Source organism: Suricata suricatta, chromosome 11 (genome assembly GCF_006229205.1).
Source record: "Suricata suricatta isolate VVHF042 chromosome 11, meerkat_22Aug2017_6uvM2_HiC, whole genome shotgun sequence".
Taxonomy (NCBI): Eukaryota; Metazoa; Chordata; class Mammalia; order Carnivora; family Herpestidae; genus Suricata; species Suricata suricatta.
In genome coordinates this window covers 24,600,805-24,627,729 of record NC_043710.1, presented here as the reverse complement: position 1 = coordinate 24,627,729, position 26,925 = coordinate 24,600,805, and the positions used below count along the sequence as shown (strand labels likewise).

Here is a 26,925-nt window from a genome sequence, read left to right as displayed (position 1 = left end):
GTCCAGAATCAAGGTGTCACAGGGCCGTCCTCCCTCCCGGGGCATGATGGGAGAATCTGCTTCTTTCTTCTGTCTGCTTCTCGTGGCTGCTGGCATTCCCTGGCTTGTAGCAGCATCCCTCCAGGCTCTGCCTCTGTCTTCGCATCACCTCCTCTGTGTGTATCTGTGTCTCCTCTTCTGTCCCTAGTCTCCTGCATCTGTCCTCTAAGGATACATGCGATTGTATTTATGGCCCACCTGATAATCCAGGATGAGCTCCGTATCTTAAGGTCTTTCACTTAATTGCATCACATGCCACCTAACTAACATAATACAGGTTCTGGGGACTAGGAAGTGAGTCTATCTTTGGGACCCCAGTTTTTCTGCCTCACAGTCAGTGAGCAGCAGAATGAGCATTGGTGCCAGGGCTCGCCTGATTCCCAAGCCACCCATCCTTCGGAGCTAATGAGATCTCTCAACTCCCTTTTCCTGCGGTGCTGCCGTGGCATTGGGTGTGAAAGGCAGGGTCCCTGAGACTGGCAGCTCATTCTTTGCAATAATAAAAAACCAGAAACTACCAAAATACCCATTCCTTAAGGGACTGGTTCAATCCAATATGGTGCCCCCCACATGGAATAAAGAAACCATTAAAAAGGATGAAATAGATCAATACATGGTGCTGTGGGAAGGAAGCCACAGGGTGTTAAGAGGCAAGAACACATTACCCATTTTTACTAAAATATTGTGTGTGCACATGTAGGTGGCTTTAAAAATTACATTAAAACAAAATAAAATTAAGGTTCACTTGCTCAGCCACAGTAGCCACATTTTAAGTGCTCAGTGGTCATGTGGCTACCATAGGTAGCTACCACGTTGGACAGTGTAGATCTAGGACACTTCTGTCATCTTAGAAAGTTCTGGGCAGAGCGCTTCTCGACCTTCGGTGGCCAGGGCGAGGGGCCTTTCTCACTTCCTGTGTTACAGGCATATGTGCACGTGCACCTTTGTTGTGATAAATAAGTAGGTGTGTTAATTACGAGAAAACTAGGAACACATGAGGTTTCCAAGGTGACATTCTCTCTTAAGCAGGTGGTCGTGTATTATTATTGTTCACAATACACACATTTGATTTTTTTAATCAAGCTTCTCATCCAGCCTGCAGCCCCACACAGGGCTTGAACTCATGACCCTGAGATCAAGGCCTGAGCTGAGATCAAGTGTGGGATGCTTAACCGAGCCACCCAGCTGCCCCTAAGATACACGCGTTTGTACGTGTCTGTGAACTCCTTTTTACATATGTGGCTTAATGACAATATTTTTAAATATATAGAGACAAAAGAAGAATTTCCCGGCAGGGCAGGCTTGAGGTTGGAAGCCTTCCGGTGGGATCTGGTTCCCTGACTGAGTAGCTGCGCAGCCACGGCCAGATCACATAGCCTCAGTGTTCTGATCTTACGGAATCCCTACTCGACCTGCCTTGTAGGGTTAGGGTAAGATTTACAAGCGGGGGGCTGTGCGGAAATGCTCTGAGACCGAGGGACGTCCACACAGAGGTGAAGGGTCAGTAAATAAGTGAGCTACCCAAGGCCCGAGGAGGCAAGGCCTTGGTACTCTGTGACCACAAAGGCAGCGTGGAGATCTTCCCAAGTGGAGTATTTTCCAGATGTTGCTGAGGTCGTCAGAAACCAGGGGACAATGTTCTTGTATTTCCACTGCTGTCATTGCTTGGAGATTTAGAAATAACAAGGTATTTAATTTATTTCACAAGCACTTACAGAGCCTTTGCCATTGGCAGTGCACTGTCCTATCTAAGCGCTTTACACACAGGTCACTGGTTTTATCTTCATGCATCCCTGAGGCAGTCACTGTTAGCATGCTCCTTTCGTGCAGAAGGATGGCAAGGCTCAGAGAGGTCAAGTAACTTATATAAGGGCCCAGAGCTAGTAAGGAACAGGGTGTCTAACTAAGGCAGTCCACACTCTCTTCTTCCCTCCCTTCTCCTCTCTGCTCTTCTCACCCCCGTCAAATGTGGTCCTCGAGTTTCTTATGTCAGTGTATCTGTCTCTGGGGCAGGAGATTTAAACCGTGATATGAAATCTCGTGACTCGGTGTTCCTGATGAATGTGGTGGCTGCTGGTTCCTGGCTGAGTGGGGAGGCATGCCAAAGTGGGGATAGGCTATAGAATTAGGTCAGTCTGGACGCCAGTCAGCTATTTGCCACTTAGCCTCATGACTTCTGGCAGATTACTTTGATCTTAAAGTGTTTGTTTGTTTATTTATTTATTTATTAAAACTGTTTTTTTGAGGGGCACCTGGGTGGCTCAGTCGGTTAAGCGTCCGACATCTCAGGTCATCTCAGAGTTTGTGGGCTCGAGCCCCATGTTGGGCTCTGTGCTGACAGCTTGGAGTCTGGAGCCTGCTTCGGATTCTGTGTCTCCTTTCTCTCTCTCTCTGCCCCTCCCCTGCTCATGCTCTGTCCCTCTCTGTCTCTCAAAAATGAATAAACATTAAAAAAATTTAAAAACAAGTTTTTCTGAGAGAGAGAGGGGATGAGTGGGGGAGGGGGGCAGAAGGAGAGAGAATCTCAAGCAGGCTCCATGCTCCGTGCAGAGCCTGATGCGAGGCTCGATCCCACGACCTTGGGATCATAATCTGAGCCGAACTCCGGAGTTGGGTGCTCAACGGACTGAGGCAGCCAGATGCCCCGGTTACTTTGATCTGTCACTGGAGTTCTGTGACAGTCGACGGGTCACGTGCTGGGACAGTGCCTGGTGCCACAGTAGGCGGGCAGTCAGTGCCTTCTTCGTTCCGTCCGTCCTCGGTCTGTTTCTTAGGCAGTGAGCTTAGGCCTGAGGACACAGAGACGAGAGAGTGCTGGTGTCTCTCTTTGAGAAGTTTACAGAATGGCCTGGGTGGGACCTGGGGAACTTTCTAGATCAGGAACCTGAGTTCTGGCCAGTGCTGGCTCTCCTGCCTCAGAGACACTGGACAAGCTCCCCTTGGGCTTCACTTCTGTCACCTGTAAATGGGGGTCCCACCTGCCTTGTCATTTTCTGACTTGTCACATTTAGGTTTGACACGCCTGTGCCTGAGGGACCATCGTGGTGGCCAGTGGTCCAGGGTGCACCGGCTTTTCCCTTGAGGCCACTCCTGGCCTGCCGTCAGGGCAGCCAGCAGCCCCTGTTGGCAGGACCCTGGGGAGGCCTCGCGGGTCTGGCCAGAAGCAGGAATGGTGGCTTCTGATTCTCTTCGGCCAGGCAGGATCCGAGGATGGCAGATCGTGTGGGTGAGAATGGAGTCAGAGGCACCTGCTTCTTGTGTGCGACTCTACACCCAGGGACAAGGTCATGGGCACCGCGCTCCTCGTTTGTTTGCTGAAAATTATCCTTATTTAAAAGGGGATGCAGGCAGATGGGGCTGTCCCCTGTGTATCTTGCTGGCGGAGCAGCGGAGGGGGACAGGAGCCGGCCCCGTGGTCCTCAATGTCGCACAGCCTCCTGGAGAAGTGACTGTTTCCGCAGGAAGCGGGAAGTAAACACCTGGATGGACCATTCAGCTCGCCTCTTCCCTTCCCTGCACGGGTGCCTCTGAGTGGGAAGTGGCCCCTTCACCTCAAGTCTAAGTCCTCGTAACCGGAGTTAACATCCTGTAATTACACGGATGTATTGCACGTAGGAGGCCCGTTTAAAGAAGGGCAGCAAAATGGGTCCTCTTTTAATAGTGTGACCTTTCCTGGGCCAGCTAAATCCCAAAGCCAGTCGTGTCAGGATTCTGAAGGGGCTCCAGGGTTTTATTTATTCTTTGCCTCATTCGCTGATTTGCATAGCTCTTTCTAAATTCTAGTGGCTCTTGCGTAGCCATTGAGACTCTCTGAAATGGAGCAGGCCTGTTTTGACTCCTGCGGTACTTACAATAAACTGGTCACTGTTGGTTCACCCCGAGAAGCAGGTGGAGGGGCAGAGCACTCTAAAAGGAAATGGTACACGAGCCTGCTTTCGTTTAAAACATTTTTTTTTCAAGAGGTAGTCCAGACCGGTCCTTTTTTGGTTCTTGGTCTTGCAGGTTCATTGCCCATGTGCCCGCTGTCTGCAGACAGCAGCTGGCACCTCCCACGCCCTCCTGATGGGTCACCTGGGTGCCCGTCCCCAAGCCCCGGTCCTTTGCCGACGGGAGCAGCGTGTGTAACTGGGGGTGGCCCTTCAGTTCCTCCTTCAGACGCTGTCGCTGGGGCTGCAGAATGTCCTCCCCTCTCGACATGTATGGCTGGAATCCATCTTTTTCTTTCAGTATTGGTTCCTGGGCAACAGCAGCATTAGCTGCTGGGAGAGGTAGTCGTGAGAATATGTCCTCGAGAAAAAGTGACTCTAACCTTAGTGCTGTTTCCTTTGTCCTTTACTCTGACCAGCTCCCAAACTCGCTTTAACTCAACGATGTGGACTTTAGGTTTGCTCAAGAGACAGAGACTGGAGTGATAGGAACAGAGGCTCCGAGGAAAGCGAGCTTTGGCTTCCAGCAGAAACGGGGCCACGCTTGAGGGTCTTGGGTCTGCCATTTTGCTGGGCATATCACACGATCTCATGGTGTCTCTCATCAGTCCTGTGCAGTTGGCACTGCTAACAGCTGTGGACTCTTGGACTCAGTGTGCCCCAGGTCACCCAGCTGGCGAGGCGCCCAGTAAAGACTTGGACCCGGGTTCACTCCAAAGTCATTGCCATTAACCACAAAGCCATTAAGTCCCAGGAACTGCTCTGGGGACAGTATCCTTGAACCCATTCTGCAGGGTAAGTTATATTTAGATAATTTAGGAAGGAAAAGGGAGGGAATTCTGGGGAAGGGAAGCAGTAAGTATAGTTAGAAAGTGGGGAGAGGGAAGGAGCATGGGCTGGAGCCATGCCTACCATCCGTAAGCTCCACGGGGTAGCGTCCATGTTGTCCAGAGCCACCATTGTATCCCAAATACCTAAGTGAGTGGCTGTTGCATAGTGTGTGGTCAATAAATATTTGTTGCCTAAAAATAGAACTACCCTACAATTCAGTAGTTGCACTACTGGGCATTTACACAAAAATACAAAAACACTAAGTCAAAGGGATACATGCCCCCCAGTGTTGATGGCAGCATTATTTACAAGAGCCAAACTATGGAAACAACCCAAGTGTCCGTCAACTAATGAGTGGATAAAGAAGACATGGTATATACCTATGCACAATCGACTACTATTCAGCCATAAAGAGAATGAAATCTTTCCATTTGCAATGACATGAATGGAGCTAAAGAGTAAAATGCTGAGGGAAGTAAGTCAGTCAGAGAAAGCTAAATACCATATGAATTCACCTCAATGGAATTTAAGAAAACAAACGAGCAAAGGGAATAAAAGAGGGAGGCAAATCAAGAAATAGACTCTTACCTATAGAGAACAAACTGATGGTTATCAGAGGGGAGATGCGTGAAATAAGTGTTGGGGGTTAAGAGTACACCTACTGAGGTGCCTGGGTGGCTCAGTCGTCTGACTCTTGATTTCTGCTCAGGACAGATGTGAGTTCGAGCCCCACATCAGGCTCCGTGCTGATGGTGCAGAGCCTGCTTGGAATTCTTTCTCTCTCTCTCTCTGTCTCTCTCCCCCTCCCCTTCCCTCTCTGCCCCTCCCACGCACTCTCTCTCAAAATAAACAAATTTTAAAAAAAGTGTACACTTCTCATGATGAGTACTGGATTTGTATGGAAATTTAAATTTTTTAATATATTTTTTATGTTTTTTATTTATTTTTGAGAGACAGAGAGAGACAGCACAAGCAGGGGAGGGTCAGAGGGAGAGGGAGATACAGAATCCGAAGCAGGCTCCAGGCTCTAAGCTAGCTGTCAGCACAGAGCCCAATGCGGGGCTTGAACCCACAAACCGTGAGATCATGACCTGAGCCGAAGCTGGACGCTTAACCGACTGAGCCACCCAGGCACCCCTGGAAATTTGATTTTTTTATGTTTATTTTTAGAGAGAGAGAGAGAGAGAGAGAGAGAGACAGCATGAGCGGGGAAGGGGCCGAGAGCGAGGGAGACACAGTATGTGAAGCAGGCTCCAGGCTCAGCTGTCAGCACAGAGCTCAATGTGAGGCTCAAACTCATGAACTCTGAGATCATGACCGGAGCTGAAGTTGGATGTTTGACCAACTGAGCCTTCCAGGTGCTCCAGGAAATATTAAATCACTATATTGTACACCTGAAACTAGTACAGTGCTCTATGTTAATTAACTAGAATTAAAAGTTATTAAAAAATACAATCAGGAAAGAAAATAAATATTGATTCTTGTATGAATACACAGATAGCTGTTTTCTCAGTAGACCTTGAGCCTCTTGAGGGCAGGGATCACGTCTTAGAAATCTTTGGATGCTCTACAGCTCCCAGTGGTTAGTAATTAACGAACTCTCAATGAATGGCAGGTAAGGGATGGTGAGATGTGCCGGAGTGAGGAGGCAGTGATACTTCAGAGAATACTGAGCAGTACACAAAGGCTGGCGTGCCAGGGGCCTATCATGGAAGGTCTGTGTGCCCGCAGAAGGAACTTTTGTATTCTGCTCAGGCACTTTTGAAAAAAACTGTGTCTTTAATGCACAGTGTCACAGGGTCTCTAGAAATCCAGCCAGTGCCCACACTTTGGCGTTTATAGGCATTTATAACCACATTCAGGCACAGCTTAGAAATCATTTTTCTGTAGGATTGACTCAACCTGTTCCCGTTGTCGCTGCCTTCCCACTTTGGAGTACCTGAACGGAGCCCGGTCAGGACGCACGAGTGGGAGCGTGTAGGGTATAGATGTTATTTCAGGATTCCGGACTTGTTTTTAACACGGCGCAGCAGGAGAATCCCAGCCAACCTCCTCTAAGAAATGTTCTGCTCAACCCAGGAGTTTTCAATAAAAGCTGCCCTCTCTTTTCAGGTGTGGGCTAAATCTGTGGCTTTAAGAAAGCCCGAGGGCCGCAAGGCAAACCCGGGAGAAGCCCCTTCCCGTGGGCAATTGGAACCTTCTGACGCAGAGGAGAAGCCGTCCCCTCTCCCGAACTTATGACCCGTGGCTTCGCTCCCAGTCTGCCCAGCGAGTTCCACAAGATGGGCTCCTTCCGCAGGCACCGGCCGCGCTTCATGAGCTCCCCGGTGCTCAGCGATCTGCCCCGATTCCAAGCCACACGGCAGGCTCTGCAGCTGAGCTCCAGCTCGGCCTGGAACAGGTACTGGGCTGGTAGTCCTGGGGTGGAGGGCGGCCGAGGGCCAGAGCAGGGCCCAGGGGACTGGCTTAGCATCAGCTTCTCCTGAGAGCGCTGCTTCACAAGGTCATGATTATGCACACGAGCATGTCTCCCTGTGGAGAATGTGTCTGCTGGCCTTCCTTGTTTGGCTAGAGACGGGCTGGGCCCCAGGGGCCTTTGGGCTACCAGAGTCTGTTAAGTAGCCCAGGAACAGTTGGGTTAAAATTACAGTTACTGTTCATGCTTGTTAGTCACACCCCAGACTATTGAGTACCCAGGGCTGGGACCCTTGAAGTAACCTCAAGTCACCTATAACCTATGTGGGAAGATAAGACATATATTGTATCTAAGTGAGTGAAAATCAAAGTGAGGGGTATAAACCAGCGGCTGGCAGTACCTGTGAGCCCCAGGTGGATGGGAAAGGAGACACTGTGCTTGTATAAGGTGTCTGGCTGCCTTTTGGTACACCAAGCATCGAGTAGCGACTGAATCAACACTATGTCTTGCGTTCCTGTGGGCACCTGCTTTTCAAATCGAGCAGTTACTCTTTGGATGAATTAAATGCATCATGATTTTAAAGCATTCCTGAATTCTTTGAACTTTGGATCGTTCTGGATTTTCTCAGAGAATGCACAGCTCTTATGATGGGGTAAGAGAGGGGGCTCTGAAATGTTTTCCTCTGGTTGGGTACACGTTCTTTCAGAAAGGCTTTGGATCCTTGATCAAGACAGGATTGCAATCTGCTCCTTGCTGAAATACTGGGCTGGAGGCCCAGGGCACCTGGAGTTAAGACATAACTGCAGCTCCCTGAGGGACTAACCCCCTACTGTCTGTGTACCTCTCGGAAGGGGGAATGGAAGGGGCAAGAGAGGTTAACCTGGGTGACACTCTTCCAAGGAAATACTATTTAAAGGCAAGGAATTAGCATTTCACATAAGCCCCAGGCATGGAGGCTGCCTTGTGAAGACAGGGACCTTCTAGGTGAAGCAACCCCAGGAATGGTTGGCTCCTGCTTGCTGCAGGCGCCATTTTGGATTCCTTCAGGCACAGTTTCCTGAGAGCAGATCCCTCCACCTGCCCTTCATCAGTGCTGTTTGCAGCCGGGGCACCAGTGAGACAAGCAAGGAAGACCTGCGGCCTTTGAGAGAGTTGGGGGAGAGGGGCTGCTTTTGGATCCTCTTGGCTTCGGTCTTAATTTTCGGCCATTTCTGTTTACCCTGTAGTGTCCAGACTGCCGTGATCAACGTCTTCAAAGGGGGTGGCTTGCAAAGCAACGAGCTCTATGCACTGAACGAAAACATCAGGTACGTGGATGGCCAGGCCAGGCGCTGTTCTCCCCCAGTGGGCCTGAGCTGGAGCAGGGGGATTGCCCACCACTGGGATCCCTATCTTAAGGTGTTTGTCTGCTTGGTTCTTGTTGCTTCTGTTGACTTTGACGTGGCTCATGTGGCTATTAAGTTCCGAGATGAGATCCTTACCTGTCTAGACTTCTGGTCCATAGATGGTTCATCCATTTATTCATGTACATGACCTCTGCAGGGGGGCAGGAAGGGGGCAGAGGGTTCTGTAAAGATGTGCTGTGCTCTCCTTAACCATTTGGTGCCATATTGGGCAAGATGGCCTCGTGGTCAGAACCAGACTGCTTGGGATTTTGTCACTCTTGACACTTCTACCAAGTGACTTACAAATTTCTTTGTGCCTCCATTTCCTCTTACGTGAAACAGGGATGAGAAACGTGCTTACTTCCATAGGATTCTTAACGAAGGTGTAAATCGAATTATTCTATAAATGACCTGTTAGAACAGGGTTGGAACACACTGAGTACTGGTAACTTATTGCTGTCTGTGTTGTCACTGTCAATACTGTTAAGTCTTGGTGATACAGACCTCAGTAGGACATGGTCGTTGAGGGGTTTATTGTCTTCCAGAATTTTCCCAGTAGAATAGTGCCAGCTTTTCATAAATTTATTCACTCGTTCAGCAAATATTTGGGTACCTCCTTATTAGCTAGGCACTGGAGAGACAATTTGGAGCAAAGATAGATGTGTACCCTGCTCTTCTGGAATTTATATCCAGTCAGGGAGATAATCATTAGTCAACTAATCATACATGTAAAATGTAAAAGGCTTCCTGTAGCAACTGCTGCGACACAGCTGATGTGAAGAAAGCACGTTAGGGTGACTTGGTCTTGCCAAGGCCCGGAGTGGTGATGTCCTACAATGCTGTCTTCTGGAGGATCAGTGGGAATTAATTAGGTGAAGAGGGTTCCGCTGGTAGGAACTGCAGGTGTGCAGGTCCTGTGGTGGCAATGAGCAAGAAGCCAAAAGAAGGCCCACGTGCATCGAATACCAGAGGCGGGGAGTGTGGTTGGGTTTGTGTCTTGATGAAATGAGGGCAGAGAGGCAGGCAGCACCCAGAGCACCGGGCCCTCCTGGGGACAGGGTTGCATATCAGCCACTTCGTGCCCTGGTGTTCTTTCCTTGCTGGTGTCTTAAGGGCAGAACATCAAGGCTAAAGCCCCAGCCCTGGGACCCGGGAGAACAATAAACAAGGCCATTATTTGAGTCCTGTTTACATTTAGTTAAGACCTGTGTTAAGGGTCAATGAGGTGTTTTAAGAACTCTGCTTTCATTAAAACTTTTAGGGCTCAGAAATAAACCAAGGTGTGTTGAATTTCTACTCAGGAGCTTGAATTTCACATGATAATTACACAAATATGGGAAGAGACAATAGGGCTTCTCTAGCCCAAGGCCTCCTTTTACAGAGGAGGAAACTGAGGCCCCATGAATTTGAGTGACGGGGGCAAAGCTAGGTCAGCCAACCTCTGGGTTGCAAGAAATCTATTTTACTCCAAGAACTAAGATCCTGGCCTCTCCGTCGAGTTCTTTAGTTCACAGTGGAAGTATAAATAAATAAAACAGTGACTCAGGAATGTGCTCATTGTTCCTCATTTTGGAAGACTGATACTGAAATTGTACCTAAAATCTTTGTTTGTGGGCAGCTAGGAAAAGTACGGGCCACGCCAGATTCCACCGGCCCCTTTAGCCCAGGGGCTGCTAACTCAGAAGCCTTCAGGTGCCAAGTAGGTGCTCAGAGGTGAGAGGCCACCCTCTGTTGAAAGGGAATGGCCCTGGCAGGACGCAGGGCTGGTGACATGTCAACTTCTCTCTCAACCAGAATTTGAGATTGGTTTTCTTTTTACGTGAAACTTCCTGGTTTTTAAATGTTGATTAATAATCCAGATCTCCCCCCAAACATTAGCCCAGGTCAAACAAAACACATCCGTGGGCTAAATGTGACCAGCAGGCTACCTATTGGCAAGATGAGCCACAGCGTGCATCAGGGCGTTGCTGATGGGGGCTCTTCGAGTATGAAGGCCACAGGAGGAGGGGGAAAGGAGCTCGCTGGGATGGAAGTTCCAGAAAAAGCACTGGGGACTTTTCACATACATTGGCCCATTCGACCCTCCTCACAGCCCTGTGAGGCAGCCAATGGTCTCATAGTTTATCCATAAAATTATGGATAAGAAAAATCAAATGACTCATCCAAGGTCACCCAGCTATGTAAAGGGTGGAGTCAGGATCTGAACTCCTGGCTGACTCAGGCCGCTAGATTAGTTTGCCCAGTACTGCAGACTAGGTGGCTTAAATGATAGACATTTATTTCTCACCGTTCTGGAACCTGGGAAGTCTGAGTCAAGGTGCCAGCAGGTTTGGTCTCTGGTGAGAGCCCAGTTCCTGGCTGCTGGTTCACCATGTCCTTACAGGCCTCTCCTTTGTATTCATCAGCCTTTCTGTGTTTCTATGAGGCCGCTAATCCAATCTTGAGGACCCCATGCTCATGACCACATCGAAACCTAATGACCTCCCAGAGGCCTGTCTCCCAATATCGTCACACTGGGAGGGTAAGGCTTCAACATGAATTTGGCAGGGACACTGGTCAGTCCATAGCAAAACCTATGTTCTTTGTGCCATATCGTAGAGTCTGAGAGGTTTTAGGCTGGAAGAAAGGCTAACCTGATGGTCTTGGTCTTTCCTTCTGCATTCCTTTCACGAGGCTTCAGGGATTCCCATCTTTCATCATGTGCTGTGATTTTTTTTTTAAGTTTTTATTTTTTTATTTATTTTTTATTTTTGAGAGACAGATAGTATGAGCAGGGGAGGGTCAGAGAGAGAGAGGGAGACACAGAATTCGAAGCAGGCTCCAGGTTCTGAGCTAGCTGTCAGCACAGAGCCCGACGCAGGGCTTGAACCCATGAACCGTGAGATCATGACCTGAGCCGAAGTTGGTCACCTAACCGACAGAGCCACCCAGGTGCCCCATGTGCTGTGATTCTTAACACCCCTCTGAAAAGCATAACATGCCCCCCCCACTCCCTTTTGGTGTTGGGTCTGGGGGGGGATGTCGCTGGCTATTCCTCTCTGTGTTTTGAGCAGTTTTCAGGCTGGTGAGAAGTACGTGTAGTTGGGGCTTGACACTGATTGCCTGGATATGAATTGAGCCCAGAATAAGTCAAAACTGTCAAAAACCAGAGTTTCTGTAGACCGTCCATTCTCTGGTCTCCTGTAGGATAGGAATTAAAATAGACATGGGTTTTTACATCACACTCGGAGCTCTGTGACTGAGAACGTGAATCACATCCTGGGCATATGTGTGACCCGCTCCCAAGTCGAGTAAAGTGAGCTGGCCTGCGCGTGTGCCCACATCTGCAAGTGCCCGCATGGAAATAACACCAGCGTTCCTCGTTCCAGCAACTAAAATGCCAAAATGGACATGCCACTCTCTGGTTACCTTTGGAAAGACTTTTGAATTTCCTTTCCTTTGCTCTTTTTGAAGACCTGTTCACAGAATACATCCATAAACTCAACAGGGTTGAGGCATGACTGGTGGGGAGGGTGTGTGTGAGGGTGGAGGCACGGGATGGTAGGCATGTGGAGAAGAGAATGTGGAAGGAGGGAAGGCCAGTGACTCCCAAGCCCACTTTGCAATCAGTTGTGATTGGTCTTTGTGCCAGAGAATACACTAGAATTTTTGAACTTTTAAAAAAAAATTTTTAATGTCTTTTATTTATTTTTTGAGAGACAGAGAGAGACAGTGCAAGCAGGGGAGGGTCAGAGAGAGAGAGGGACACACCAAATCCGAGGCAGCCTCCACACTCTGAGCTAGCTGTCAGCACAGAGCCTGATGTGGGGCTTAAACCCACAAACTGTGAAATCATGACTTGAGCCGAAGCCGGACGCCTAACCAACTGAGCCACCCAGGAGCCCCTAGAATTTCTGAACTTTTTAAGAGAGTAGCGTCTTGATTCAGAGACACTAGGGATCAAGTTTAGACTAGCTGTGTGACCTTGGGCAAATACTTCATTTTTCTTGGTCTCTGTTTTTCCTTTTATAACACAGGTATAATAGCATCAACCTGATGGTGGTTTGGGGAGATTGAGATAAGGCTACACACAACATGAGTCCAGGATCCAGTGCATAAGGAATGTTAACCATTATTGGGACACCTGGGTGGCTCAGTTGGTTAAGCATCTGACTTCGACTCTGGGCATTCATGATCTCATGGTCCATGCAGGTTCAAGCCCTGTATCAGGCTCTGAGCTGTCAGAGCTTTGGAGCCTGCTTTGGGTTTTGTGTCTTCCTCTCTCTCTGCCCCTTCCCTGTTCACGCTCTGTCTCTCTCTGTCTCTCAAAAATAAATAAACATTGAAAAAAAGCTTTTAAAACAATGTTAACCATTATTATTCCTGTTGTGAGATTTTAGCAATAATAAAGTGATGGGTGATTGGGGAGAGCATAGGGGCGGTGTGGTGACTCATGAGCCGTATCGTGTAAAGATTTCTCTAGCAGTTTGGACACAGGGAGCTCACTTTGAATGAGAGCCGTCCAGGACAGGCCCCTCCAAGAATGTGCTGGACTTGAAGTTTGGGTGAGCCGGAGCTTTGACAAGGAGCCAGCTATTTCTCCTTTCTGCACAGAAAAGAGCGAGAGGAAATGATTCTCTCTGTTCTCCATTCTACTCGAGCCAAATGGTAATAAACTTTGATGGATTGTCCAAATCCAGAGTCAAAGCCTAAATCAGCTTCCTCAGGCCACTCTGGCCAGCCCTGGCCTTTCTAATGGTGGAGTTAGTACGTGCCTAGGAAGTGTGAATTCTTTTACACACTACCTGATGCGAAGGATGATCAGGAAGGTAGAGGTTTCATGTAAGTAGGTTTTATAATGCAGTTACCAACAGTTGGTCTTTCAGTCATGAAGAATGAATTCCAGTTTGAATTTTAGCAGGTAGAGTCTGGAGTAGTTATGAGGAAGAACTTTGGCAAGGATGGGCAAGTTCTGGAACACATTATTAGATCAAGAGTAAGAACAAGTTTGTCAGAATGTTACATCTAATAAAGCAGCAGATTTTCCCCCAATAGGTCCAGGCCTGTGGTCACTCAATATGAAGACTATAAATCAGAGTTGCCTTAAACCAGGGCTTGTGTACTGTTCTATCCCTAACGGCAAGAACATGACTCTTTAGAATAGACCTATTCTACTGACATCAGTGGTCATCACAGTTCACAGTTCTGTCTGCCCTGAAATTCTCTCTTCCCTGAATGGGGCTGGCCCTAGCATCCTGTAGGTTTAAATTCTCTGTGGGGCATTGATGGGGTTTTCTGTTTGTTTGGTTTTAAAGTTTACTTACTTATTTTGAAAGAGAGCAAGCGTGAGTAGGGAGGATCAGAGAGCGTGAGAGAATCCCAAGCAGGCTCCTCACGGTCAGTGCAGAGCCTGACTCAGAGTCTAGGCTCACAGACCGGGAGATCATGCCCTGAGCCCAAATCAACAGTGGGACGCTCCAAGGACTGAGCCCCACAGGCGCCTGGTGAGGTTTATAATACCCACCCCAGCTTCAATCCTGTTGTGGCTGCATTGGGCAGTGGGGACGCACGAGGCCTGGGGCTTGGGTCCCTGGGTTTCTCAGGAAGGAGGCTGTCCAAACCTCTCTGACGCAGGACCACGCTCCTTCCTTCTCAGCCATCTATCTACCGACTGCCCGTGACTACGAAGAGTTAGAGAAGTATGGGAAACCTATGGTTTACATGTGCAGGTTCTTAGAAGAACCTGTACAAATAGATTCTTAAAAGTGCTTTCAGTTTTTGATTGGTGGGGGGGGTGTGTGGAGGGAGAGGTCACCGGTTCTTTTATTCATATAGTCTGTGGACACTGAACCGGATATGGGCCAGGTTTGGGGGAAGCCATTGAAGTAGTGGCTCTAGCTCTGGGGGCGCATCCTGTAGAGTGAGTGGGGGGGCCCTGCATAGGTGGTCACCGTACCGTGTCTTAAGTGGGGTGCCTCCAGGGGAGGGCAGGGGATGGGCACATAATTATTTGGGGGAAGGTGACACCTCAGTTGAAATCTGAAGGATGAACAGGTAAGGGTGAGGTGGGAAGGGCAACTGAGGCCATGCCCTCCTTGCCGTACTGCCGTCTCCGTGGCCTCCCTTCCCCTGCTTCTCCCCCGGGAGGATTCTTTCTTCCTCTCTGCAGAAATGAATACTCAGAGACCAGGTTTCTGGAAACCAGAGATGAGTTATCTGCAGCTGGCCTGAGGCAGGAAACTCACATTTTCCTTCTCTCTCCAACCCCGCCGCTTCTGTTCTGGTTCGGAGGAGGCGGCCTGGAGGAAACCCCAGAGATTTTCAGGGAAAGAGGAGGTTCCAAGAACTGTGCTTGGTCTTTGATGGGTCTGAGTCGAAACGTCCTCCTTCTGAGTCATTTGGCTGTCCCAAGTCCCCCTGAAGAGAAAGGTGCTTCAGGTTCCCCATCCCGTGAGGGAGCCTGGTGACAGTGACAGGACCCTCAGGCCCAAGTGCTGGGAGGAGCTGCAAAAGGAGGAGACTTTGGCCTCGGCCCAGAGGCTGCCAGAGGCTGAGAGGAGACTCCCTGAAGTGATGATAATAGCAGACATTGGTGTTTCGGAAGTGCCAGGCTCAATGCTGAGTGCTTTAACTGTGTCAGTTCTTCTAAAACTCACCACACCTCTCCGAGATGGGGGCTGGAGCCCTGTCTTAGGGATGAGGCACGGAGACTTAGATGACTTGCCCAGAGTCGTATAGCTGGGATTTCAACCCAAGTCTCCCGTGTTCTTAAATTCCTAGTAAGTAGGCTGCAAGAGGCACACAGAGATGGCCTTGTCCAGCTTGAGGCCTGATGTCCCAGGGCGTAGAATTGTTACCACATCAGAGGTAAGCGGGCACTGTCTTCTGAGGACCCTGCTTTGCAGGGGCTTGAGGTAAGATGCCTTTTCAGCCCCGGTGGCCCTGGCTGACTGTGTGTTGTCTCTCTGCTCTGGTTGGTAAACACACTTGACGTTGGGGGCAGGAAGGGTAGCTAAAGGGAAGTGGCAAATGAGAAGCCTCTGGGGCTGGCCCTGTGTGGTGGTTGGACTGTACTGTGTTTAGAAATGTGGGTATCTCCTCTGAAAATCCGGGTTTCTCTGGAAAGTTCCCATTGGATAGCACTGGATGTGTAGTCTGGCCTGGACCTGATCAGCTCCCCTCCAGGAGCCAAAGTCTGGCTGCTGGCTTTAGAGGAAGGTGCTAGAGCCCCTGACTATTCATGCCCACCTGCTTCCCTCACCCGCCTGGCCCACCTGCCCCTGTGAGCATGCGGGGTGCCATGGACTGACTTTCAGGTTGGCCTTGTGTTGAGTGGGGATCTATGTGTGTGGCCCTGAGCAGGGTTCTGAGCATCAGATAACTTCCTACCGCAGAGGCATTGGAGAATTAGCAGCGCTGTGCGCCAGCTGCCTAGCAGTGTGTGTGTGACATAATTAGAAGGCCAATGCAAGCCCTTTGTTGGCTTTCTCCATCCTTTTCACTGTCCCCACTGCCATCCACGGGGGTGCAGGAAGCCGAGATGTATGAGAGTCCTAGCATTTTTCCTGAGTCATGGACACCACTTCCAGTGGGTCCCCAGAGAATGGACCCAAGGAGGGAATGGGGAGTTTCCATGTTAGTGCTGAAAGGTGCCACTTCCTTGGGGCGCCTGGGTGGCTCAGTCAGTTAAGCGTCTGACTTCAGCTCAGGTCATGCTCTCACGGTTTGTGAGCTCGAGCTCCGCTTCTCTCCCCCCACCCCTACTCTCTCCCTCTCTGTCTCTACCCCTTTTCTCTACCCCTTCCCCACTCACACTCTCTCTCTCTGCCCCTTGCTTACTTGTGCCCTCTTTCTCTCTCTCAAAACAAAAAAAGCTGGCACCACCTTGAAACCTGTCCTGTTGCAGAGGTGAGGGAGGCGATCTTTAGGGTTTTCGCAGTCAGGTTGGTGAGGCACCGATCAGCTATCGCATCAGTGACGGAGCCTTGGAGGTCCCTGGCCGTCCCTGGATCCTGAGGAGGTTGGGATGGGTCTTGCCAAGGGGCCAGCTCGGAGGGCCTGAGTACACAGGGTGGCCCCTAATTGTTGAAGGGCCCAGAAATGGTGAACAACTCGTCTGGCTGCCCTGACACGTGCTAGTTAAACACGAGCACCATGGCACCTGTCGCCACACTGCTTCGTCATCCCGTGGGATTTTGCTGCTTCCGGTTGTTCTGCACATGCCAGGGACATCATGGCTCGTACCCAATGGGGTTTCTCTACATCCCTTGTGCGCCTCCTGCGCTGCCTGTCACCCTGTGGTCCCCAGGCCCCTCCACCAGCATCCAGCTCCCGCAGGGCCTTGTTTACGATCGAGTCCACAGAAGTGGGAAGTTGACAAGACCATGAGGGGCGAGATGGCGAGTCTGTGTAATAACAGGAAATCTTGTCATCTGGGGTGGTGTCTCGCCCGGTCAGCCTGGGAGGGAGAAGGGGTGAGATAATACAGACCAGTGAGTGCTTCCCCATTTTTTTCCCTATTGTGGCCTTTTTGGCTTCTGACTGAACTTCATGCCCCGTTTCGCTTTTGGGCTGGGCCCGCGTGAGCTCCTCTGCCATCGGTCCTGAGGCCCCACTTCCTTCTGCGAGCTCGCGGCTGCAGCTGCTGCTGGTGGTTAGCAGCAGGATTCAGTTTCCCTGTGAAACCTGGCGTGGAAGCCGCGTATGTGAAACAGACGAAGTGGGAGCTGTCCCTTCCGTCTTCGTCACAGCCACCTTTTCACCAAGTATGGCCCCCACCATCCTACCCCTTTACCCGTTAATCAGTGAGGTCCCGCCCCCTTCATGAGTCTCACCTGGGTCCTTAATGCCAGGTCTGGGAAGTGCTGGCCCGGCTGTACTTTCAAGGAGATGCTGGAGGCGCCTGGGGGGCTCAATTGGTTTAAGCGGCCGACTTTGGCTCAGGTCATGACCTTGTGGTTCGTGAGTTCGAGCCCCGTGTCAGGCTCTGTGCTGATACCTCAGAGCCTGGAGCTTGCTTTGGATTCTGTGACTCCCTCTCTCTCTGCTCCTCCCCTGCTCATGCTCTGTCTCTCAAAAATAAATAATGTTAAAAAAAATTCTTTTTACAAAGAAGATGCTGGAGCACCTAGGGGGCTCAGTCAGTTGATCACCCAACTCTTGATTTCGGCTCAGATCATGATGCTAGGGTGGTGAGATCAAGCCCCACCTTGGGCTCTGTGGTGAGTATGGAGTCTGCTTGACATTCTCTGTCTCTCTCTCTCACACACACTCTCTCTCTCTCTGCCCCTCTCCCTTGCTCATGCATGCTCTCTCTTAAAAAAAAAAACTGATGCTGAGAAGCAGTGGAATCGAGTCCTTGGGAGTGTGGGCTTCAGGGTCTGCAGCCCTGGGTAGCACGCACCTGCTGCATGTGCCAGGCGTCTTCTGGGAATGAGCGGGTCTACCATGGACTCCTTTAACCCTTGCGTTACCTGCGGACTAGGTATTCTCATACCCCTACACTCCAGCTGGGGAGCAGATATGAGGGAGTAATCTGGGACGTTGACTTGTAAAGATTATCGCTGACAATGGGTTTCAGACCTAGGAGCTGCCTCTAGGTCCTTACACTCTGCGAGGCGAGGCTCTGTCCTGTGCTTGCTGCACACCCTCCTGGGTGACCTCTGAGCCTCGGTCTCCTTGTGTATAAAAAATGGAGCCATCCCTACGACCGTATGGCTTTGTTTCCAGCTTACAGGAGGAAACACATGTTGTGTATGTTGTGCACAACAGTGCCTGGCACCTAGTAAGTGCTTAGTAAAACTTCAGCTGGGGAAAAATCGTGCAGCTCCTTCTGAAGAGCAGTGTATTTCTTCTTCTGTATTTATTTGCTTCAATAAGTAACTACTTTCCTGTTTTGGGGGGAAACGCCCTAGGAGAGGGTGGAAAAAGTGGAAGGGAATGCTGGGTTCTTGGCCCCCACCCCCGCCTTAGCCAGAACATGCATCCTAGGATTGCAGATCAGAGATTTCCTCCCTTCTGCATGTAGGCTCAGTGATTCTGTTGCATTTCTCCTGTGTTGTTCTTCTTTCTCATGCCTCAACTGCTCAAGCTAGTGAGGCAGTTACAGGGTGAGTTGTTTCTCTCTGAGTGTAGGCCTGCGTACTTCTAAGGCCTTGATACTTACACTCTTCGTTTCTGGAGAGGTTGGTGCACCTGTGCCTCCCGAGACCATGGCCCTGGGGACACTGTCCGAGCCTTGCCTGTCCCTTCTCCTAGCATCTAGCACCGTGGCTGGCACGCAGCAGGTGTTCAGGAAATGGTTGTCATTCAGTGAATGAATTCGTGGATCTGTCTTATCAGTCACTCTGGAGGGAAGCTACTGGCCAGTTCCCCCTGGAGAGGGTATATCATGACAGAGGGGTGGAAAATCCCTCTTTCAGTTCAGCTAAGATCGTGTTTTTCAGAAGTACTCTTTCCTCGTAAGCCGACAGCAAGCGGAATAAACACCGAGTCCAGAGACAGGTATGACTCAGCTGAGGTCTGCTTCCCGACGGCTGGGCCAGCTCTGGCCTATCCTCCCCACTTTCCTCTCTGAGCTGAATTGTCAGGCTGCCAGGCTGAGGAGGGTTTGGGTTGGCAGGTTCTCTGCTTGTGGGATTCTCTGTTCTCTAGGACCACCTGCTTCCTGACGTCATGCCCTTGATGGGAACTTGCTGCCAGGACTCCTGCTCAGCTGCAACTCCTGGTCACCTCGGTGGTAGTTCTTGTTAATTAAAAAAAACATTTTTTTTAATTTGTTACTAGGACTTTGTTCACAGGGTACAAAAAATTTGTATAATGAGGTGTGCCATGAAGAATCTCCCTCTCCTGTACCCCAGAAACCCAGTTCTCATTCAAGTTCCCCCAAAGATGATCATGATGACAGCAGTTTGGTGGACATTCTGAGACCTTCCTTGTGCATCTAGAAGGAACATCTATATGGAAAAGCAGCTGGGGATATTCAGGAGTTCATGGGAGGTCCACACACTGGGATGGTCTGCAGGAGGACATCCCCTAGTTTCAGGGAATAAAGTTTGCGAAAGTGTTGTGTTGCCCTACTGAATTTCCAGCAACAGCTTCCACTTCCTCCACGTCTTTACTTGGGGAGATGGAGAAGACAAAACCCAGTATTGATGTATCATTCTATATATAATTGTTTAAATGCATACACGCTTCATGTGTTTAAAAATCAAGGTGCTGTCTATTTCAGTTCAAAGAGCCTGTTGGAAACCAAGTCACATAGATCTTGCAGAACAGCAAGTTAAGCGAGCAGATTTGACAACAGAATTAATTGGTATTCTGGAAATAAAAATATATATTCTTTTTTTTCTCTTTTCTTTTCCTAGGTAGCATATTATACATACTACTCTGTATCGTGCACTTAAAAAAATTAATATAACCTAGATATTTTTGTATCATTAGAGTTCTCTCTCTCTCTCTCTAACAATTGCATAAAATTCCATTGTATGAATGGACCGTAATTAAAAATTTTTTTTTAATATTTATTTTTGAGAAAGAGACAGAGAGAGATAGAGCATGAGTGGGGAAGGGGCAGAGAGAGAGGGAGACACAGAATCCAAAGCAGGCTCCAGGCTCTGAGCTGTCAGCACAGAGCCCAACACAGGGCTCGAACTCATGAACTGTGCGATCATGACCTGAGCTGAAGTCGGACGCTTAACCGACTGAGCCATCCAGGCGCCCCATGAACCATAATTTTTTAAACTTTTTTTTGTTTTAATGTTTTATTTATTTTTGATACAGAGAGAGACAGAGCATGAGAGGGGGAGGGGCAGAGAGAAAAGAGACACAGAACCGGAAGCAGGCTCCAGGCTCTGAGCTAGCTGTCAGCACAGAGCCTGACGCGGGGCTCAAACCCACAAACGTGAGATCTGACCCGAGCTGAAGTCGGAGGCTTAATCAACTGAGCCATTCAGACGCCCATGAACCATAATTTTTTATGACCACTCTCTTGATGCCCATTTTTGTTGATTCCTATATTACCCTGCAGCGAAAACTGTACACACATGCAGTGACCTTTTCTAACACACAGCACGCCCAGAAGTCGGACAGGGTTTGTAAGGGACAGAACGCTTACTGACTTGCCCACCCAGGACAACAGAATGTTGGCTTCAGTGATTGGATGGGGTCAGTTCTGTTCAGCTAAGTCTAACAGTACCTAGTGGACAGGGTTTTAAACTCAGGGTAGAGGAAAGGACAAGTGTCTCGTTCTCGTCCCATACCTGGTTATACAGTCCATTACGTTTAAAGTCTGTAAAGTGGCTGCTTGTGCGCATTCTTGTGTCTGGTTCCTCTTCCGTGAAGGACTGAGGATCAGCCTCATCAGTGCGGCGGAGGCAGCTCTCTGTGCTCTGTGGCTCGTTCGTATCCATTGCCCTCTCATCGCTCCTGGTGTGGCTGCCTGGAGCTTCAGGGTCCTTTCTGCTGTGCCTTTGTCTTGGTGGTTATGTCAAGTTCACTCCTTAGCCTCTGCTCCTTTATCAGCTGATTGCTGCCTCACGCTTTGTGTCCCTGTAACACTCTGCAGAATTATGGCCGTGGCCATGGCTTGCTGCAGCCCTGGCCTCACCATAAGGTGCTGTACCTGCCCCTCCCTCGAGGCCCCAGCCTTTCTGCCTACCCTGATAGGTAGGGGAAGATACTCCTTGGATTCATCACTTGGGTGGCATCAGGATGTGCCGAGAGTACCACTGTGAAATGTCCCTGGGCAGTCATCACCTGTTTAACCATGTCTAGCCTCCATTAACGACTCTTTCATTTGCATAGATCCCTTGTCCAACGTGCTCCAGCAAGGTTTTCCACGGTTATGGACCTTGAAGGACTACCCTTACCACTGACCTCTCTCTCCGTTTTACCCAAAGCATCTTCATGAGCTCGGGGTTTCCCAGCACAGATTCCTCGGAACACCAACTCCTTAGCATATCATTTGGTCTCTAAGCTGTGTCAGCCCTTCGGCGTCAGGAGACGTGTGTGGGTAGCCCATTATTAGGACTTGGTTTTCCACCTTTTGAGGAAGCCTGGCTTCTTAACCTATGGTTTTGAGGCTTCCCAGTGGCCATGAAGACTTCCCAGTGGCCAGCAGTCAGAAGCAGCCTCCCTGACTCTTCCTGTTTGAGAGCCTCCATCTGGGGCTGCCCGTGGGTTTCTGTTTTCTGTCTGAGAGATGCTTCTAGCCTCCAAGAGCAGCAATGACAGGCTGCCCTCAGCTTCCTGATGGCAGGAAACCAGGTCTATACTCTGGTTTCTCTTCAGATAGCATAAATCTTTTCGCCTTTTACTGATGGATGAGGTTTCCCCGTTTCTGTCAGACCTGCCCACCATCTGGGGGAGCTCTGGGGTTGTGTTGATGGGTGGCCTTCTGGGAGGCTGCCATTACATTGGATCTCAAAACGCAGTATCCCCCACAGGTACATAGTCCGTCTTGGGGAAAATAAAGTATTTTCGTTGCATGAGACATGTTTGCAGCTTTCCAGGGCTCTTTCTGGTGCAAGAATTGAGATCATGGGTGTCTCTTTTTGTTGTTTGATCCTGTTGCATCTATGACCTGAACATAATGATACCTCATTGTCCCTTCCTGTTTCTCCAGGACGTGGAAAACATGTGGGAACACATTTTGGGAGGGGAGTTGATACCCAGAAGGTGTTGTTAAAAGCCTGAGCATTTGCTCCTCGGTGACTGTGACTGGTGGGATGAAGCGGTTTGAAGTCATGAGGAGTGTGCCCCTGAGGGAGCACCCTACATCTGGATGGCCAGTTATTCTTGGTTTTAGCTTCTTTGCCTTGTTTGGATCAAATTAAAGAAAGATCAGTAGGGCGGTCCCATGATTGGTCACAGGGAGACGGGGACCTGGTACCAACACATCTATTTTTAAAATTCTTCTTTAGCTCTTAACACTGAAATTATCCCGCAAGTGTATTTATTAACACGCTATCGATTCACACCACCCAGACCTCATCTGTCTTGGTTGTTCACTTCCGTAAACCTGGTGCTGGCCCAGTGTCTGCCACTTCAAGGGAAGCTCCATAAATGTTTGTCGAATCAATAAAATCTGCTTTCCCTGTTGTCATCCCCTTTGAACAACTGCCTCGGTCACTTGGGGGTAGGTGGCGAGACCATCCAAACTGTGGCCCCAAGTTGAATGTCTCTGATGGATTTGGAGGACAGACAGGGAGGGGAAGATGCTGAATGTGCAGAAGGCCTGGGTTTGGATCCCACTGGTGTGGTTTGGGGACCTCTCTGAGCCTCTGTTTCCTCACTTACACTGGAGGGATAATGTCTTCCTCTCACACGTACTTTACAGTCCTTCAATTTTTGGCTGAAGAATGTGTGAAAATCTGTTTTAAACCATGAGGTTTACAAATATGGAGGATTATAAAATTATGGTTTTTCTCTTCTTCTCCTCCCCCCCCTTTATTTGCTTCACATGAAGCCAAAGTCCCTTAGCTTGGTTCTACAAACTCTATTAGAATTAGAATCTCCCATGACTGCCTTCTGTCAATGGTCGTCTTTGTAGAGCGAACTAATGAACGGATACCCCTGTTGGATTTCCATTGCTTGAGTCCCCTAATAGCTTTGGTCCAGAGGTATTATTAGAGCCTGGGGCACCCCCTTCTTAGACCTGGCCCCGGTCTCAATGCCATGGGTGAGCACACTCTCATTGTCATGTGTCCGTGAATTAGTCACGGGGTCAGGGGAGGCTCTACCATCAAGGGCTGCTTGACAGTGTTTCTCTCTTCCCAGGAGGCTGCTGAAGAGTGAACTTGGATCATTCATTACAGACTATTTCCAGGTAAGCTGTGTGAGTCTGAGTGTCTGTCATTATAGTGCATGTGGATACATGTACCTAGAGGGATGGCCAATCCTGTACACCTGCGCATTCCTTCAACATCCAAAATTACACGTGCCGAGTCCCTGATATGCACGGGGCCGGTGTGGTCCCTGCATTGATGGAGGGTACCGTCTTGGCAGCGTCCCTCAGGCTTCTTGGTCTTCCTTACATTCTTAAAAGTGATCAGTTATTTGGGTTATCTCTGTCTTCACCATGTTAGAAGTTGAATCTAAAGGAACTTAAAAATATTTAAGTCATTTAAATAATAAACCTGTTACATGTTAGTCTAAATAGCATTTTTGCAAAAAGAAACGTTTTCAGAATAAAAAAAATAGAAGAGAGGCATTATTTTACATTTGCAAATCTCTGCACCATCTGGCTTCATAGAAGATAGCTGGATGGATCCTCTGGTCTGTTTCCCATTCAGTCTGTTGGGAGATTGCACACCATGTAGCGTCTGGAAGCCTGCAGGGTACGCTGACGGAAGGTGCAAGGAGAGTGGCAAAATGTGGCTTAGTGTCATTCAGGAGATAGTTTTGACCGTGTGGAAAAGGTCTGGGGATACGGGACCTCAGACCACACTGTTGGGACTGCTACCCTAGCAGCAATCCCTCTCACCCCCATGGACGACATCTAATTTGGTATAACTATATGTACCCTTCTGCCAAGTGACTGCTTGTGACTAAGCCTCCTGGTCTGTTTAAGATGATTGGATCAGGTGACGTCCCTCCTGCCCAAACACTGTTGTTATGAGGGTAATGAATTCAAGGTTCCAGACTCAGTTAGAGGATGGTTTGTTTTTCTTCTTCTTTTATTCCTAGTTTGCTTATTTATTTTGAGAGAGAGTGTGTGTGTGTGTTTGTATGAGCGGGGAAGGGGCGGAGAGAGAGAATCCCAAGCAGGGTCCATACTGTCCATGCAGAGCCTGACACACGGCTCAAACTCACAAACTGAGTTGAAATCAAGAGTCAGAACCTTAACCACTGAGCCACCGAGGCGCCCCTCCGAGGATAGTTTCTAATCCACTGACACAGGTTGTTTTCCTGACTCCACCCACAGGCACGTGGGGGAGGACGTGGGGGCATGCTGTTTGACAGTGAGTAACTGACTGAGTGAGAGTCTGATAAACTGAGTGAAGTCAGACTTTCTGCTTTTCCCCACTAATTAGCTGAGTGGTCTTGGGCAAGATGCCTCATTTTCCCCATCTTTAAAATGGGAACAAAAATGTGACCTACCTTGGAGGTCGTTGTATGGTTTACATGAAATGACACACCCAAAGCATTCAGCACATAGTGTGTGTGTTGGGCGGGGAACGGAGTAGAGGGTGGTCAAGAGCGCGGCCCCTAAAGCCAGGCTACCGGAGTTCAGTGCGCAGCATAGCCGCTTACCAGCTGTGTGACCTTGAGCAGTTGCTTTACCTCTCTGTGTTTTAGTTTTCTGTTCTATAAAACCGAAGGCGATAGGACATAACCTTCTAAGTTGTTGTGAGGACTAAGTAAATAATTCCTTGTCAAGTGCTCAGAAGAGTGATTAGCACAGGAGAAGACAGAGTAATGTGGTGATTAAATTTATCTGTGTCCATATTTGTTATTCTAAAGTGTCAGCCATCCCTTTTGATGGGAAACTAACATAAAAATACACAGCATCTTGGTTTCAGGTTGACGGTGCTATTCTATATCCAAAGAGAACATATGTTTATTTAAGACAGTTTTAAGAATTTTTGGGTCTTAAAAACAATACTGGCATTTTTTTTTTCTTACCAAGATTCAGGAATCTTAAATATTTATGTGCACTTTTAAAGACTGACAGATATTAGTCCTTTAACACACACACACACATACACACACATGGAGAGAGCAGAGAATGGCCACTATAAATATGGACAAAGTGAGACTCAACCGAAGCCTGGAATTTAGTCCGGTCCGATGTCTCAGCTGCTTGAAAGAAAAAGCCCCGGCCCAGGGAGAGACAAACACAGAGATTAAGAAAGAGGTAATTAGTTACAAATGTGAATCATCTTAGCTGCCCTTGACTCAAAGGTCAGCCTTGTCCTCGGCCTCTTCTCTTGCTGTCTCTAGTGATTGATTTTTAAATCCAACTACAGAGAAGTGGTTTTTCAATCGGTCCTGGAGAAACCTGCCAGCCCGGCCGCCTTCCTCGTTGACATTTAAAGTAGACAGAGTTTGGTGTGGTTTCGATCGGGTTTTAAATGTCAGTTTTTTTGGCACAGGGGGCTACCCCGAGGATGGGTGGGGAAGGGCACTTGGGTGGGGCTTGTTTATCAGGGAGGCCCTGAGGTTTTGGGGGGCGGTGAATGCTGCTTACAAAGTGTGCCAAACACTTAACTAATAACCACACGTCCTTTTCTGTCGAGAACTCAATCAGAGGAACTGCTTGGTGAATACTGAGTCTCTTTCTGGGAGTGTGGTGTGGGAACTGGTTTTCACAGTTTTGAATCTGGGATTTTCCTTAGTGCTAGGCTGGAGAGAAAGCTAGCCTGGATGCTGTTTATTTAAATGTAGGTTTAAAGTTTCCTGTGGGTGCAGAGCCCTTTTTCGTTAAAATAAATAAATAAATAAAAATTAAGAAAGGTGTTTGGCTCCCCAGTCCCTGGAAAGTCCCTGGAACATAGGAGATGCCCAGTGAAGTTTCTTAGGAAAGAGGGAGGGAGTACCCCAGATACAGGAGATGATTTTAGGTGGTGTGCACAGTGGTGTTAAATAACATCGGTCTTCATGGCTAGAATGTATTTTCCTTTCTTTTCTGTTCGCGCTTCTGACTGTGCCCAGGGAGAGCCTTGGTTTGTGCTGCTGTGTCTTTGATGCTTCTGCAGGGTTTGGGGCTCTCCCTTGTTTCAGGAAGAGAGAGCAGGCCTTGAACTTGGGGTCTTCAGCTAGGGATGCTAATTAGGATTTCATAATTTCTTTTTTGCATTGTGTTGATGGTTGAGTTACATTTTATTTATGGCAAATGATGTTGCTACGATTTCATTTTTAAACATTTATGTTTTAAAAAGTGGATCGATGTAAGAAAAATAGTATGCAAAGAATAACAGTTTAAGTGGCCCTGGCCACAGCCAGATGGTGAAGGGGGTTCAAGACAGACTCAGGTTTGGAAAGTGCTGGGCACCGCTTGAAAGTGTGCGATCCCAAAGCCGTGCAAAGAACTGTGCATGAAGGAGCATGGAAGGGGGGAGGGAAGTCCAGGAGGGAGGGTGACGGAGGCTGGCCTCACATTCATCTAGCAGGTGTGCTCTCAAGAAGGAAAAGTCTGAATGGGCTCCGGGAAGAACATGCGTCCAGCAAGGAGGAGGGAGGAAGTCCTTGGACAAATAAGGAGCAGAATCCGGGGGCGCTGGGGTGGACAGGTGACAGTCCAAAGCCATGGATGTGGCTGTTGGAGAGGATAATGAGGGGGCTCTTTGGGCACTGGGCTCCTCTGTGTGATGTGGAGGATCACACGGCCCCTCCCTGCCGTCTGCGT

At 48.9% G+C, this 26,925-nt stretch overlaps 1 protein-coding gene across 7 annotated transcripts in view; it reads left to right on the top strand.

Moving 5' to 3' along the window:
- PRR5L (proline rich 5 like) overlaps nucleotides 1–26,925 on the top strand; it is a 73,131-nt gene that overhangs the window by 13,721 nt on the left and 32,485 nt on the right. For all 7 annotated transcript variants that reach the window (XM_029915741.1, XM_029915735.1, XM_029915737.1 and 4 more), the window contains exons 2-4: nucleotides 6,909–7,197; nucleotides 8,439–8,519; nucleotides 23,355–23,403. In XM_029915741.1, the coding sequence (XP_029771601.1) occupies nucleotides 7,034–7,197; nucleotides 8,439–8,519; nucleotides 23,355–23,403 (294 nt within the window). In that variant the 5' untranslated portion in view covers nucleotides 6,909–7,033. The remainder of the gene's footprint in view (nucleotides 1–6,908; nucleotides 7,198–8,438; nucleotides 8,520–23,354; nucleotides 23,404–26,925) is intronic.